This window comes from Camelina sativa, chromosome 1 (assembly GCF_000633955.1).
Source record: "Camelina sativa cultivar DH55 chromosome 1, Cs, whole genome shotgun sequence".
Lineage (NCBI taxonomy): Eukaryota > Viridiplantae > Streptophyta > Magnoliopsida > Brassicales > Brassicaceae > Camelina > Camelina sativa.
This window is the reverse complement of record NC_025685.1, coordinates 4,224,007-4,235,288: the sequence shown is the minus strand read 5'-3', so window position 1 is coordinate 4,235,288 and position 11,282 is coordinate 4,224,007. Positions and strand designations below refer to the sequence as shown.

At 37.9% G+C, this 11,282-nt stretch overlaps 2 protein-coding genes across 2 annotated transcripts in view; both read left to right on the top strand.

The window, feature by feature from the left end:
* On the top strand, positions 1-4,363 carry LOC104770797 (galacturonokinase). Its single transcript, XM_010495285.2, has 14 exons — positions 1-170; positions 495-608; positions 716-787; positions 1,177-1,220; positions 1,604-1,748; positions 1,990-2,055; positions 2,230-2,309; positions 2,443-2,542; positions 2,920-3,071; positions 3,214-3,254; positions 3,353-3,381; positions 3,476-3,545; positions 3,664-3,753; positions 3,883-4,363. Exons 1-14 carry the CDS (start codon positions 147-149, stop codon positions 4,128-4,130), a joined length of 1,275 nt encoding a protein of 424 aa, XP_010493587.1. The 5' UTR covers positions 1-146; the 3' UTR covers positions 4,131-4,363.
* The window catches only part of LOC104704210 (DNA gyrase subunit A, chloroplastic/mitochondrial), an 11,745-nt gene continuing 4,969 nt past the window's right edge, over positions 4,507-11,282 (top strand). The window contains exons 1-25 of the mRNA XM_010420336.2: positions 4,507-5,064; positions 5,164-5,233; positions 5,330-5,395; positions 5,549-5,650; positions 5,820-5,864; positions 5,940-6,038; positions 6,183-6,269; positions 6,401-6,471; positions 6,955-7,063; positions 7,190-7,252; positions 7,411-7,476; positions 7,584-7,672; positions 8,158-8,206; positions 8,339-8,425; positions 8,527-8,620; positions 9,025-9,095; positions 9,183-9,272; positions 9,693-9,818; positions 9,907-10,064; positions 10,165-10,246; positions 10,355-10,519; positions 10,599-10,700; positions 10,778-10,914; positions 11,024-11,141; positions 11,212-11,266. Coding sequence (XP_010418638.1) covers positions 4,640-5,064; positions 5,164-5,233; positions 5,330-5,395; positions 5,549-5,650; positions 5,820-5,864; positions 5,940-6,038; positions 6,183-6,269; positions 6,401-6,471; positions 6,955-7,063; positions 7,190-7,252; positions 7,411-7,476; positions 7,584-7,672; positions 8,158-8,206; positions 8,339-8,425; positions 8,527-8,620; positions 9,025-9,095; positions 9,183-9,272; positions 9,693-9,818; positions 9,907-10,064; positions 10,165-10,246; positions 10,355-10,519; positions 10,599-10,700; positions 10,778-10,914; positions 11,024-11,141; positions 11,212-11,266 — 2,626 coding nt within the window. The 5' untranslated portion in view covers positions 4,507-4,639. The remainder of the gene's footprint in view (positions 5,065-5,163; positions 5,234-5,329; positions 5,396-5,548; positions 5,651-5,819; positions 5,865-5,939; positions 6,039-6,182; positions 6,270-6,400; positions 6,472-6,954; positions 7,064-7,189; positions 7,253-7,410; positions 7,477-7,583; positions 7,673-8,157; positions 8,207-8,338; positions 8,426-8,526; positions 8,621-9,024; positions 9,096-9,182; positions 9,273-9,692; positions 9,819-9,906; positions 10,065-10,164; positions 10,247-10,354; positions 10,520-10,598; positions 10,701-10,777; positions 10,915-11,023; positions 11,142-11,211; positions 11,267-11,282) is intronic.

The window sequence follows — 11,282 nt, the reverse complement described above, 5'->3', positions numbered from 1 at the left end:
GTCATCTTCCTCTTTCCACGGTTACTCCCACATCACGCACTCACTCACTCTGCCCGCTTCTTCGTCTCCATTTCAGCTCCTCAGATACTCACACGAAACAATCTTTGCATTTTTTAGATCTTCATCTGGGAAAAAGCTTCGCGGCGATGTCTTGGCCTACGGATTCCGAGGTTATTCGTCAGTTTTTTTTCTTTCTTCTTCTCTGTTTACGCACGAATCTGCTTGTTATCGTCTACGAAATTTTGGTTAAATCGGTGGCAATATCCTCCGTTGGGTTAGATTTTAGTATCGTCGGAGATGATTCTCTCTTGGTCGTACATTTTCCCGGCGGGTGTCAAATCGGACTTGTGATCGAACAATTTTCTATTTAGTGTTTGTGTGTGTGTGTATGGCGAGCTCAATGTGAATTGTCGCGAGTGTTTGTTGCCTGTGTTTGGATATTTTGGGATCTGATTCTGGTGTTTATCTTACGATATCGTTCATTTTTTTCCCAGTTAAATTCCATAAAGGAGGCAGTGTCACAGATGACTGGAAGAGATATAGGAGAAGTTCGAGTGGTGGTCTCACCTTATCGTATATGTCCTTTAGGAGCTCACATTGATCACCAGGTTGGTTTGTTATAACAGCGATTTTAATCACGGTTTTGATCAAGTTTTAGAGTTCTCTGATTCATACGCTTTCCTTCATAAATGTGAATCATCTTTGGTATTGGCAGGGTGGAACTGTATCAGCTATGACGATTAATAAAGGGATCCTTCTTGGTTTTGTCCCATCAGGCGATACTAAGGTTTGTATTACTTATGATGATTCTTATGTGTTTTGGTATGCTTGACCTGTTTGAATTCTTGCACAAATAAGCACCATTCTAGATTTTTGGATGAACGCCCCGTTGATGGTATAATGCATTTCTCCGAAATTAGCATTTGGTATGCTGGGCTCGGTTCAGTTTGAGAGTAGATGGAGATTCTAGTAGTGTAGAATATTGTGTCCTGGTCTCTTTTTGTTTATCACCTGACCCGACGTAGCATTAATGAATTGGAAACTTTTCAAAATGAATGTGGTATGTAGGCTTGAGATTAAGGTATACTTCTGAGTTCGGAAAGTTCCTTCTGTCTGTGCGTTCACTCGAGCCTTGATGTCTTTGTACCATTTATTCTCTTTCTAATATTTATGCAGGTCCAGTTGCGTTCTGCACAATTTGAAGGAGAAGAATGTTTCAGGTGTGTATATGTTTCAGGATCTCTCATCTTGTCATTAGTGTTTTCAAACTTCCGTGTCCATCGTCAGACATGCATTAGCTGGTTACTAAGCCACATGTTATTGAGAAAGTCTTCATCTTGGGTATTTTGGCAGTATTTCGATCTTGCAAGCAAAACTATTATATGTATGTAGATAAACTTATCGTTCACTTAAGTCTTAGACATTTATCAGATTCAACCTTTTTGTTTTGCGCATATTTCTCTACAATTCATTGGAAATTGAGGACCCTTAGCGCTGTAAGGGAAACAAAGTATCAGTGACTCAGTGTTGAGCTTGCATTTTTTTTCTAGTTTCTGTTTCATGCATTTTTATTATTTTAGCTTCTCGGGTTTTTGAATTATAGTGTAGATGAAATCCAGCACCCAATAGGCCTAGCAAACAAGAATGATGCAAGTACCCCATCGCCATCGAAGGAAAAAAGCATTTGGGGCACTTATGCCAGAGGAGCGGTTTATGCATTACAGACCAGCGAAAAGAATCTCGAACAGGTAACAAACTTAAGTTTCGTTTTCTTGATATTGCTATAGATAAAGTTGAACAATAAAAGGGAATGAGGTTAGCCTGCACATTTGCCGTGTGATCTTCTGGTGTTCCACATTTACCCTTATTTGGTTGCCATACCTGATCTTTTAGGCCATGCTTCCCCATAATAGTTGACATAATTGATAATTGTATTTTAAGCAAAAGGTATATTAATGTGTTTCTAAGTAATTTTTTTGATCTTTGAAGGGCATTGTTGGTTACCTCAGTGGCTCGAATGGACTAGATAGTTCTGGGCTTAGCTCATCAGCTGCTGTAAGTAACTAAATCCCACCAGGTTTTGTACAGCAGGAGTTTCTCCGGAAAGAGAACTTTTCCTGTCCTTTACCAGTAACTAAACGCTTTTAGCATATGAGGAATGATGTTTACTTCTTATTTTTTGGAAAATGAATCTTGTATATTATTTTATGATCGCCAGAAATGTGACAGGTTGGTGTGGCGTACCTGCTAGCTTTAGAGAATGCAAACGAATTGACTGTATCCCCGACAGAAAATATTGAATATGACAGGTAAATACAATTTTCCCTCTAATGCAACTAAAAAGCTCATCTGTATTGTTTCATGAGCAGTTGCATTTTTATTAAACCATCAATTAGTGCTGCAAATTGGTTGATATACATGTGCTTTATTTTGTTTCTGCAGACTTATTGAGAACGGGTATCTGGGTCTGAAGAATGGAATACTGGATCAATCAGCTATTTTGCTTTCGAGTTATGGGTGTCTAACATACATGGACTGCAAGGTAAAATTTTCTTGATTTGTGCAAAATAAGCAAGAAGCTTGCTCATGTGGTAAAACCAGGACTGTTCTATTGCGCAAGTTCCGATGGGAAGCCTGAGATATTTTTGATTTCTAAACTGAAATTCTGATACGCGATCAAATGAGATAGACAACGTTCTCAGATCTCACAAGAAACAAGTGTTTAATCTTTTCATTTCTTCAATTTTTATATATTTCAATGCTGAGTTCCTACTAAAAGGAAAATGAATGGTTAGAATCAGGAGGCTCATAAAGAAGTACTTCCTAACCAGCCATAGATATGGAAACATGAATGTTGCTTGCTTACCTTTATATCCATCCAGAAACTGTCATCTCAGAAAATCTGTTTAAGATATGCAGACTATGAACCACGAGCTTGTACAGGCTCCTGAACTGGAGAAACCGTTCAGGATATTGTTAGCATTCTCAGGCTTAAGGCAGGCATTGACCACCAACCCAGGATATAATCTGCGTGTTTCTGAGTGTCGAGAGGCTGCAAAGGTTCTTTTGACGTATGTGCAAATCTGCTCAATTCACATATTTATCTACATATTCACTTCTTTTGACGTGGAAATGCTGCAAAGTCCATTTCTCTCTATTCATATTTCTGCATCACAAGATTAACAACCTTCTCTTGATTTGTGTTCTCTTCAGTGCATCTGGGAACAGTGAGCTAGAACCTACCTTGTGCAATGGTAAAAAAACTTTTGAGTGTGGAATTTATGTCTCTTATTAGTTGCATGCTGATAAGATTTTTCTTTATTGCCATGCCTGTAACTGTCCCACTGAATAGTTGAGCATGCGGTCTACGAAGCTCACAAGGTATGAAAACAATATTCTTAAGCTTGTGGTAAAGCAGATTCCACCTAAATCATCCCTATATAAATATGTAATACAATCATACTTGTTCGTGCAGCATGAGCTGGAACCGGTTTTAGCTAGAAGAGCAGAGCATTATTTCTCAGAAAACATGCGGGTTATCAAAGGCAAATGCTCTTGAATTCTTACAGAAGTTTCTTTACTACAGAAACGATTCATTAACCTCTTTATGATGCTATACGGATTTGTTTGAATGATTGTGATTTGTTATTTATAATATTTCAGGACGAGAAGCATGGGCTGCAGGTAATCTTGAAGAATTTGGAAAGCTAATTTCAGCATCCGGCTTGAGTTCTATTGAGAATTACGAATGCGGTACACTCTTATGCCTTCCTATTATCCCAGATGCAACATATCCTAAAGTGTATACATACCACAAGTGACCTGTCACAGACATGATATGTCTCTTAAATTTGGTTTTAAAGTCTGCGAGTTTTGATGAAGGTGCGGAGCCACTGATTCAGCTATACAAGATTCTCCGGGAGGCTCCTGGTGTATATGGTGCTCGGTTCAGTGGTGCAGGTTTCAGGGGATGTTGTGTGGCCTTTGTAGATGCAGAGAAAGCAGAGGCAGCTGCTACATATGTGAAGGATGAATATGAAAAGGCCCAACCTGAGTTTGCTAAGAATCTGAATGGAGGAAAACCTGTTCTCATCTGTGAAGCAGGTGACGCTGCTCGTGTTCTTCTCTGATCAAAGCCACTCAAACTCGGATTTTTGTCCCTTAATACTCTCATGCTTTATTGGTTCTTGTTTGTTCATTTCTTTTGATTCGCTTTCTGGTCTCTCGGCTCGGAGATTTATCATGAGAGATTTTGCAAAGTTTGTAAAATTGATGCATCACTTGACAATTTCTTTTTTGTTGTTACGAAGAGTTTGTTTGACAATGCATAATGTAAATCATCTACTGTACCGTTTTGGACTAACTTGAACAATCACAAACTTTGGGGTAAAACTAAAATGTTTTCTAATTCATCATTTTAAGTGTTTCCAATAATAAAACAAAAATCTGTGATTTAGAAATAAAACTAACAGATATCACAAAATGACATAGATGTTTTATGTTTGGACAGAAAGCCCCCTCCGCCCAAAGTCTTGAAATTGGCGCCTGGGAAAAATCCTCCGGTGTGGCTCACTCTCTAGGGTTTTAGCTTTCTAATCCATATCACTTGTAAAAAAATCCCTAAAACCCTTTTTGGGGCATGACTCCATTATTATGCCATTCCACTGCATCAATCCCTAATCCCAACTCTCTCATGTCTCTCTCTTCCACTCTCCGTCTCTCTTCCTCCCTCCTTCGCCGCTCCTTCTACCGATTCCCCCTCACCGACCCATTATGCCGTCTCCGCCGCACTGAACCCTCCGCCGTCCGTTTCTTCTCCTCCCGTAATTCCCGGTCCGGCAAGTTCGTCGTCGGTGCTGCTAAGCGAGCGGATGAGCAGCTCAAGGCTGAGTCTGGGTCTAACAATGGCAGTTTGGTGGTTTCCGATGACGATTCTCGTATTGTGCCTTTTGAGCTTCACAAGGAAGCTACTGAGTCGTACATGTCGTATGCGCTATCTGTTTTGCTTGGACGCGCTTTGCCTGATGTTAGAGATGGTCTGAAACCAGTACATCGGAGAATTCTGTTGAGTGACTTCTTCGTTCCGCTTAATGCTACTCAATTTTTTTAAAGGCTTATTCGGTGATTTTGTTCGTTTCTGAAGTTCGATTATTTGTCTTCCAGCTTTGCTATGCATGAATTGGGGATGTCATCTAAAAAACCATACAAGAAATGTGCTAGAGTTGTTGGAGAGGTAAGTTTTGATCTTTCGACATGTTTTCTCCTTCGATTTCCGTAAACTTCCTTATTCTGAAGAACGATTGTGATTTTGGATTCTGTAAATTTTCAGGTTCTTGGTAAATTTCATCCGCATGGAGATACGGCTGTATATGATTCTCTTGTTAGGATGGCTCAGGTAATTTAAGCAACTACTAATGTCTCAGTCCGTGTTCATGTAATTTCAGTCTTCAGATAATGTTTCCCTTTTCAGGCATGACTTGATTCTTCCCAAAGTTGTTACGTTTTTTCATCTTAATGCATTCATTTTTCTCATCTTGGTTCTTTGCAGAGTTTCTCTTTGAGATGTCCACTTATCCAAGGCCATGGAAATTTTGGCTCAATAGATGCAGATCCTCCTGCAGCTATGCGTTACACTGAATGCAGACTTGATGTGAGTGCCTTTCACCTTACTTTGTCCTCAAATTGATAATTGTTTTCCTTTTTCATTGGCTGTCTATATTCTATACTGTTTCTTTCATCTCGACTTTTTCTCTTGTCTTCAGATGAACATGTATTTTTACTAGTGTCTTTCACCTTATTGTTCCTATTTGTTTCTACAGCCACTGGCAGAAGCAGTATTATTGTCTGATCTGGACCAAGATACGGTAACCTCACTGTTGACTTATTGCCCAATTTACCGATGCTCAACTAGATGGTCCTTAACCTCTTTTGTTTTGCAGGTTGATTTTGTGGCCAATTTTGATAACTCGCAAAAAGAACCAGCAGTGTTGCCTGCTCGTCTTCCTGCTTTGTTGTTGAATGGAGCTTCTGGAATTGCGGTATAATAATCAAACAAATCTTGAATCTGAATTCCTTAGTTTTGTTCTAGGCTTCTATAATTAATCTCATGAGTTTTTTTCTTTTTCTGCTGTATGAGATATTTATTATATGCAATTGAATCTTGATCATTTCACATTGTTTAGGTTGGCATGGCAACAAATATTCCCCCTCATAATCTTGGGGAGTTGGTAGACGTGCTTTGCGCTTTAATCCATAATCCAGAAGCAACGGTATCAATCATTTCCTCTTTGCTTTTCTGTGACTGTCAATATTGTGGTTCTTTTTTTACGTGAAAACTTCTCTGCTTTATAAGTAGACAATTCATAAGATGTTGTTTCCACTTTCTTCTTTGACTGGCCAGCTGCAAGAACTGCTGGAATACATGCCTGCACCCGACTTTCCAACTGGAGGAATAATAATGGGAAACCTTGGGTAACTCTTTGCTTTCCAGTTTCTCCTCCTTTGCTATTTTTTTCTGTGAGTAGGCAGTACTTGATTTAGTAAAAATTCTCGTATATGAGCATGGCATGCTATCTATAGGATCAAATAGAAGGACATACTTCTGAAGTTTTGAACTTTTATTTATGGAAATGGAAAAACACTTTTTTTTTGTTTAGATCTATGACGAACAGATTCCAGAAGCTGTACCTATGTAAGGTACCTACAAAATGAGTGAAGAGGATGGTCCAGTAAATAGTTTTCGTTTATTTGTCTGTCTTATGCATTCTTTTCAATTATCATGTATTTCTGAGTTTTTATGTTTTGGAAAGCTTACCTGTTATGTAGTTCATTTACTCATCCAAAATTATTTTCAAGTTTGTTGAATACTTTTATTAAAAAAAATATAATAGTTTGCATATGCCTTTTGTAATGTCGGATCCTTATAATTGTATATTGTGTTGATGCGCTGTCAAGGGTTTTGGATGCTTACCGAACTGGCCGAGGGCGTGTTGTAGTTAGAGGAAAAGCTGAAGTTGAATTGCTGGATGCAAAGACAAAACGGAATGCAGTTATTATCACAGAGGTGATCAGTTTAGTTCTTTTCAGATTAATGTACAGATCTCCAAGGAGGAGGCTTTCAAAAAGTTTATTAGCAGTTTTTAATGGTATAAAACAGTCGAGTAATGCCTTGATTGTGAATTTATTGCAGATTCCTTACCAGACAAATAAAGCTACGCTTGTCCAGAAGATTGCCGAACTTGTTGAAAATAAGGTACAACTAAACTTGTAACATCTAATGTTTATTTTTGCTTCACTTACCAATATGTACTTATTTTATTCACATGTATGTTACATCTAGTATTTCACTTTCCTTAGATGCTTGCGAAGTCTGTTTTTCATCAATTGATGAAAGGTGTTTGTTAATTTCAGACGCTAGAGGGCATAAGTGATATACGTGACGAGAGTGATCGTAATGGGATGCGTGTGGTTATTGAGGTATTGCACTGCTTTCTGTGCACTTCGATGTATCATGTATTAGTCTGCTTTAAATTTTCGTATCGGAAGGTAATGATTTGACATAATATCCAAATACTTCTGTATAGCTCAAACGAGGAGGAGATCCTGCACTTGTGCTAAATAATCTTTACCGGCATACTGCCCTTCAATCAAGCTTTAGCTGCAACATGGTTGGGTGAGTTGCTTTGAAGTAACATTTTCTTTTGCATGTTGTTGTGTATAACCCAAGACACCATTGTTGTGGAAGAAACATAGAATGAAATCAACATTTGTTATCTAGAGAAACTTTTGCAGTTTCTGTATAAAAATTTAACAACAAAGTCTTTCAGTTCGGCATTATTTTGGAACACTACTAGATATTCCTTCTAGAAACCTTAAGGATAAGGATTGTTATCAACTAGAATTCTGGATTTAAGATGGGTATAGTGAATGCATTAACCAACAGCTTCTCTTATATCTCAGTAATGAAATTAATTATTAGGAGATATATGGGTGGGTCATGGAATAGGGTAGTATGATAGACATTCTTGTATTTCTTGATAGAATGGGCATTACGAAAGAAACTTGGGGGTTTCCCAGGATGACTCGTTGAAACTCTTCTAATGAGTATGTGAAGCTTCTAATGATCATAACTGGATTGTGATATTACGTATTTTACAGTATATGTGATGGAGAACCCAAGCTAATGGGTTTGAAAGATTTACTTCAGGTAACTACTTGTCTTTGTAATATCATTTATCTACATATCCCACTAGGAGTAATAGAAAAGTGAAGATCAGAGATAGAATGTCTAGTTCATTACTACTGCAATCACAAATTTATGTTTCTTGCTTGTGTGTAGGCCTTTATAGACTTCAGATGTTCTGTTGTTGAAAGGCGTGCAAGATTCAAGCTTTCTCATGCCCAACAGCGAAAGCATATTATTGAGGTGTGTTTAGAAATGTTTGACTTTCTTAAATTAGCGCATGAAGACCATTATCTCACTACGTAAAGCTTTTCTTCTAATATCTTCACTGTATATATGCTTAGGGTATTGTGGTTGGACTTGACAATATGGATCAAGTAATTCAACTCATCAAAAGCGCCTCAAGTCATTCGTCTGCTGCTGCTGCTTTACAAAGCGGTGAGTTCTATTTTACTTCGAGAATATACTCTATTTGACACTTTTGGACTGCATATGATAGGTTGATGTGTAAACAAAATTTTGAAAAGTGAGCGAGAACTGGGAGGTGAAAAGTAATAGTGAGAAAAGTAAACTAGAGCCAATTTTTCTTAGGTGGACTGGTAGACTTAGTCTAGATCCGCACTACCAAAAGAATACATCTTGTGGTACAATTGTCCATAATTATATTTGACGAACATAATAAATTTCTTGTCTTTTTTTATGTGGAAGTGCTGGAGTCTCGTTCATTGTAAGATTTGACGTTTATGATAAAGTTGTTTTAGGGATTTATGATTGTTAAGTCCCTATTGTAAGGGAAGATACCATAGATAAAAATTAACATATTCAAACATTTACGTATGTAGAATATGGTCTTTCTGAGAAACAAGCTGATGCTATACTGGAGATAAGTCTTCGAAGGCTAACTGCTCTTGAGGTGCTTTCTTATCCTCTCTGAGTTCATTTTATGAAACTTGAAAGCCTGAAAATGCTTTAACTAGATTATCCCTTCATATGTATGCAGCGGAAAAAGTTTACTGATGAGAGTAGTTCACTGACAGAGCAAATTACAAAGTTGGAGTCGCTATTATCAACCCGAACAAATATCTTAAAGGTGACGTACTCACTTTTTTTGTTATCTATTACTGTACTTTTGGCTGAAGATATTAGAACACGTAGACGCTGTTAAAATGATAGATGCCGCAGTATATATACTCTAATTTTGTAATATTGATTGTTTGAGTCCACGGAGGTTCAAACTCTGGTCCATGTATAACGATGTGGTAAAATGATTCTAATGCTTCTTCCATTTCTTGTTTGCTAAAATGGCCCCCTCTGTTTACTCAAGAAACAGTAATTGGTGCTTTTTAATATATTTGTAAAGCTGCTTACTGTACATATATGTTGCTGTTCTGGGACAATGTTAGGAAAATTGCTGATAGATGATGATATTCTTGTAACCACAATATAGTTCTTTGCTTCGTTTGCTTCGTTTTCATGTTACTTACTACTTTCTTTCCTTCGTTTTTTATAGTTAATCGAACAAGAAGCAATAGAGCTGAAGGACAGATTCTCAAGTCCCAGGCGTTCAATGTTGGAAGATTCTGACAGTGGTGATCTGGAAGATATAGATGTTATTCCAAATGAAGAGATGCTGATGGTTTGTTGCATACTTAAACCTATAAAGTTTCTCAACTCTGAGAACTTTGTTGTTTGTTTTGTAACTCTTGATTTCTGGATGATTATAGGCTATCAGCGAAAAGGGTTATGTGAAGAGGATGAAGCCTGATACATTCAATCTTCAGCATCGTGGAACGATTGGCAAATCTGTTGGGAAACTGAGAGTTGATGATGCAATGTCTGATTTTCTTGTTTGTAATGCACATGACCATGTCCTCTTCTTCAGGTATGTTTAACGGAAACCGACTTTGTGTTTGCCATACACATGGATTTTGTTTTTCTGCCTTGTTCTGTAATTTATTGCTTCTACTTGTTCTTACATTCAGCGACCGGGGCATAGTTTACTCGACCCGTGCGTATAAAATTCCAGAATGCTCCCGCAATGCAGCTGGCACACCTTTGGTTCAGGTAATTTACATATTTGTATATCTATGTTTTCCTTCTGCAACGTCGAAAAAATATTACAATTCGATGAAGGCTAATGTTTCGCTGTTTTCATGTGACTTGGGGAAACAGATATTATCCATGTCGGAAGGTGAAAGAGTAACCTCCATCGTTCCGGTTAGTGAGTTTGCTGAAGACCGCTATCTCCTGATGCTTACAGTGAATGGCTGCATCAAGAAAGTATCTTTGAAACTATTCTCAGGAATACGCTCAACTGGAATCATAGCAATTCAATTGGTTTGTCCCTTTTCCTCTAGTCTAATTTTGGGTACAGTCTTCCTAACAAGGTCATTCTAAGATAATTATTTGTCTTTAGAATTCTGGTGATGAATTGAAATGGGTTCGTTGTTGCTCAAGCGATGATCTTGTGGCCATGGCGTCCCAAAATGGAATGGTCGTCTTGAGTACATGTGATGGTGTAAGTTGTGGTTCTCGATTCTTTTTCCAAGTAAAGGTTTGTTACATGAGCAAACTCTAATGACTGTTGTGTACTAGGTTCGTACACTGAGCAGAAATACAAAAGGAGTGACTGCCATGAGACTTAGGAAAGAGGATAAGATGGCGAGCATGGACATCATACCTGCATCTCTGCGGAAAGATATGGAAGAGAAGTCGAAAGATATTTCAACTGTGTACGTTTTTCTTAAGTTATATCTGCTGAAATTTGCTCTAGAAACTTCTCATCACTTTTAGTTAATGTTTAACTGTCTTCTTTACTTTGTTAACCCAAAACAAATGCAGGAAACAAACCACTGGTCCATGGCTATTATTCGTCTGTGAGAATGGCTACGGAAAGCGTGTTTCTCTGAGTAGCTTCAAGCGTTCGCGGTTGAACAGGGTTGGTTTAGTTGGATGCAAGGTATGATCTGGATTATTATCATCTTTTATTAGGTTTGTTTGCTAATTTATCTTTTTTCCTTTCATCTCAGTTTGCGGAAGATGATTGTTTGGCTGCTGTTTTCGTGGTTGGTTACTCCTTAGCTGGTAAATATACACTCTC